The 4,838-nt window shown below is 31.0% G+C and overlaps 1 protein-coding gene across 1 annotated transcript; it reads left to right on the top strand.

Moving 5' to 3' along the window:
- Positions 1-3,677: 3,677 nt before the first annotated feature.
- LOC101423604 (olfactory receptor 8H1-like) lies at positions 3,678-4,619 on the top strand. Its single transcript, XM_004461575.2, has one exon. The coding sequence runs from the start codon at positions 3,678-3,680 to the stop codon at positions 4,617-4,619; it is 942 nt and encodes a 313-aa protein (XP_004461632.2).
- The last annotated feature ends 219 nt before the right edge of the window (positions 4,620-4,838 follow it).

The following is a 4,838-nucleotide window of genomic DNA, read 5'->3' as shown; positions in this document are numbered from 1 at the left end:
AAAAAAAAAATCAAAAAATATTAAAAGGCAAAAAGAAAAATAACTCTTTTATATCTGTTGAAAATATTCTATAACACAAGGGTGACATAAGACATTTAAGATTAATGCAAGTTCAGAAAATTTGCTGCCCACGTACTGCAGTACAAAAAAGCTAACAAAACTTCTTCAGTCTGAAAAGAAATGATATCAGAAAAAGAATTCAAGATATGATAGGCAAGAATGATATGCAGAAGAAATTTTTTTTCTGAAAATCATCAGGAAAATCTACTAAAAGAAATGAAGAGCACCAAGAATGGGAAATATTTATAAATTCCATACAAGACAACTAACTATATACAGTAAAAATAATAATATTATATTTTCAGGTTTGTCATTTATATGACAGTAAAATGGATGGCACAATGCAGAAAGGAGAAGATACATGGAAATAGAATGTTTTAGAATTCTTACACTTTATGTGAAGTTGTACAATATTAATTTCAAGTACACTAAAATAATTTAATAATTCAATATCATCAAAAGATGTACGGTCAAAAAATCCAATCGAAAGAGTAAAGTTGGATAATATATTTTTTATTAACCCAAAAGAAGCCAGAATAGAAGGAGAAAGGACCAATAACTCATGGCATAAATCAGAAATAGAAAATACATAATTATTTTAAATATAAATGGACTAATCATTCCAATTAAAAGAGTTATTGAGACAACTAAAAAGTAATAAAAAATTTTATCATATTCATGAGAGATAGGAGAAAAATACAAGGAAGAATAAATACATATTTTGTAATTACAAGCATATAAAAACTACTCTAGCTATACTATATTACAAAGAAGACATCCATCTGTTCCAGAGACGTGACGGATAGGACAAAATAATAAAGATCCAATTTATCATAAAGATGCAAACATCCTCAGTAGAACTTCAATACAAGTGATTCAGAAATTGTCAGAAAACTTAACAGAGCAATAGAAACCACAAAAATAATAAAATAGAGAAGTTGTCAGAGATAGAATTCCAATGGTTTGCTGTCATGAAGGTCAAGGATTCAAATTCTCTTTCTGTTTCTCACTGTTAATTTTCTGCCAAAATTATTCTCCTTTTAGAAATTTTCTAAAAACTTCCAAATCCAGGCAACAAAGATTCTATAAGAAAATTTTAAAAATCTTAACATTAGTTCTGTAAATTAGTCATTCTTCAACTTTTATTTATATTATATAAAAGCTAAGATTAATGGCTATAAAATTGTTTTCAACTCTGGGAAGAAAAACTCATTGATTTTGTAAGGAGTAAGCAGTGCTTTTTGAGGTAACATTAGCATAGAAAATTACTTATAAACACTGATCTGGTTTAAAGCCAAGGATATCTACTGTCAAATAAACTGATACGCAGTTTAGTCTCCTAATAAATCTGTTTCAACCTCTCTAAATGTTCGATAAGTAAAAAAAATTGCACTTCCAAAGTTCTTCGAAGATAAATTGTTACCTCTTTACCTACACTACATATTCTCTCCTGAAAATCTGGATTGTGAAAAGTTTTCCATAAAATTTATTTCTCAGTCTAAATGAAAATTGATTTCATTACCATTAATTAAAGCAAAATTCAAAAGAAAATATTTGAACTGATTATGTTTAGAGAAAGTGAGCTTTGTTTGTTAAATTAAAAAATCGCAAGTCTCAGCATTTATTTTTACTTGCTCCTTTTATATTCCTTTTAATCAAAGACAAGCCAAGTATACTAAACCTTAAAAGTGCACAAATATTGTAATAGATAAATACAATTACTCATCTGCTATACAAATGAAATAGGTAACTCTTCCAAAATGAATAAAGAGGCTGCACTGTTTTCCACATAATGCCTAAAAAATACCCATTTATCAGCTAGTGCACACTCCTAGAGGGAAATTAACTATGGGGCACCATCCAATGCAAATTATGTGGAATTGTAGGTTTTACAAAAGGCTAATTTAATGTAGGTCAAGTGTATTATATTTTGTGAGAATATCAGAAAAAGCTACTGAAAACTCAGTATTATAAAATTGTGCAAATACATAAGTATACATATAAATAAACATTATATACACAGAAAAATAATTGGAAGAAAATGAATGTGAAGATTAACAAAAGTTATGAATAATTTTTATTTTCTTTGTATTTTGTTGTTTCCAAATTTTTGTGTAATGAATAATGTTGCTCCCTTGAGATAGTCACACTTTTAAATATAAAATTGTTTCATTGTGAGAAATCTACTCTTCTCTCCCTGGTGGTTAATGATCTGGCCTTTCAAGCCACTGAGTAAGTTTTCTCTAGAAATGCCTTCTCTTTACTCTTCAAAAAATTAGAGCATCACAAAGGAATACCAAAACATCATGCTCAAAGTTATGTGGCTTCTAAAGGGAAGACAATTCTCTGTTACACACCTTGAAATTTTTTCCTGGTATCATGCCAAAAATCTTCCTTGGAAATTGATCCCCAGGGTACAATGGGGTTATCAGGGTGAAAGACAAGGGATGCTATGCTCTACTTATATTCACAGTAGCTCCTTTGGAATTTTGTGAGACATAATTCTAGGCGAACTTTGCTTTTGATCAGGGACTGGACAACATTTTATGTTAATCTATTTTACCTCAACAGAAAACAAAAATGCATGCATGAAAAATTAATATTAATTTAGCTTGAAGGGAACAAATATTCTATTACAAAATTTTTTGGATCCTTATATGTTTTATATGTTTTATTTGTCAGAAAAAATTGAGGGTGACAAACTTCTAGACAGATGCTCTTAGAAGAAAAATTTTCACCACTTTTTGTTTATGGTAAGTATTATTCCCAAAAATAAAAGGTTTTATTTCTGATCAAATAAAATGGACACATTACCAGAAGACCATATATATACATATGCATTTCATTTATGCCTTACCTAAGTAATTCCAGGATTTGTGGAAATGGAAATCTAGATTTGATGGAATCAGAGTCTACAAGCAATGTGCATATATTAAAAATATAATTTTGCATGAAATCTGATATCTTCCAGAAATTAAAATTGCATGTTATCTATAATCTTAACTCATTCAAGTAAAGTTCTTTAAGATTGAAATTTATGATTTGTTAATTGTGTTAAATAATAAGGGATACAAAATAAAAGTAAATAACATTAAAACTTTTTCTATCATTATTTATTATTAACACAGCTAATTTTTCTGAAATTGAATATAAACAGGTATTAAGTGTTATGATCATGCTCTCTGAATTCTACCTGTCTTGGTAGAATCACAGAGTCACCATTTAATATATGACCCTGGATAAGTTACTTAAAACTTTCCTGTCTTTTTCTCACCTAAAAATGTGTCTAATAGTAATAGTATAATATTTCCTAGTGGGTTAAATGTGTTAAGAAAGAGAAGCATTTATATTATTGTCAGGTCCATTCTACTTGCAATATATATTAACATCTGTTATATAACATCCAAATGATGATTTATAACTAATTTATATCTGGCAGTAACACTAAGATTGTTCAGTCATATTTTGCAAGCTGCTCTTTGTTAGGTATTTCTAGAAGCCTTAAGCAAAAATTTTTAAATTGCAGGATCATTCATATAAACAAAAATCTTTGTGAAGTCATTCATGTTAAGTATCGCCTTAGATTTCTCAACAGTTCCTAACAGTTGACTGTTATTATGGGAAGTAGGAATAACACAAATGTACCGGACTTCATCCTTATGGGATTAACAGACTCTGAAGAGATTCGACAAGTCCTCTTTACACTGTTTCTTCTGATATATTTGATAACTGTACTGGGAAATGCAGGAATGGTTCTGATAATTTTCCTGGATCTCCAGCTTCGCACCCCCATGTATTTTTTCCTCAGTCACCTGTCATTCCTTGACCTCAGTTACTCAACAGTCATCACACCTAAAACCTTAGAAAACTTACTGACTTCCACCAAGTTTATTTCATTCGAAGGCTGCTTCACACAGATGTATTTCTTTATCTTCTTCGGTGCCACTGAGTGTTTCCTTCTCTCTTCAATGGCCTATGACCGCTATGTAGCTATCTGCAATCCTCTTCACTACCCAGTAATTATGTCCAGGAATCGTTGTCATTCTCTTGTCACTGGGTCTTATGTGATTGGCTTTACTGACTCCTTGGTCACTGTTCTTGGCATAAACAGTTTGCATTTTTGCAAATCCAATATAATCCATCACTTTTTCTGTGACACAACCCCAATTTTAGCCCTGTCCTGCACTGACACTCATAGCATTGAAATCATGATATTCATTTTTGCTGGCTCCACCCTTATGATGTCTCTTTTCACAGTCTCTGTGTCCTACATGTCCATTCTCTCTACTATACTGAAAATTAACTCCATCTCAGGAAAACGCAAAGCCTTCTCTACTTGTGCCTCCCACCTCCTGGGAGTTACCATCTTTTATGTCACCATGATTTTTACTTATTTAAAACCGAAGAAGTCCTACTCCTTGGGAAAGGATCAAGTGGCCTCTGTGTTTTATACTATGGTTATCCCCATGCTGAACCCACTCATTTATAGTCTTAGGAACAAAGAAGTAAAAAATGCTCTCATTAGAGTCCTGCATAAGAGAGGGGTTCCAGGCAATTAAAGTGAAAGTAATGCTGAGCATTTAAGTGTACCTGCAGCTTTTGTTATGTCTTATAGGATATTTACTTAGATTTTCTCTAAAATGCCTAAATCTTTTAGTTTGTATTTCTGTTGTGCCATCCTTTACTTGGCCAAACATAATCTTGAATAGTTCCATAAATATGATCTTAGAAATCCATTTTGAAATGGACCATGGTATATATTTTAAACCTGCTACCTA

The sequence above is a fragment of the Dasypus novemcinctus genome, chromosome 10, assembly GCF_030445035.2.
Source record: "Dasypus novemcinctus isolate mDasNov1 chromosome 10, mDasNov1.1.hap2, whole genome shotgun sequence".
NCBI classification, from domain to species: Eukaryota; Metazoa; Chordata; class Mammalia; order Cingulata; family Dasypodidae; genus Dasypus; species Dasypus novemcinctus.
This window is presented reverse-complemented; position numbering and strand designations above follow the sequence as displayed.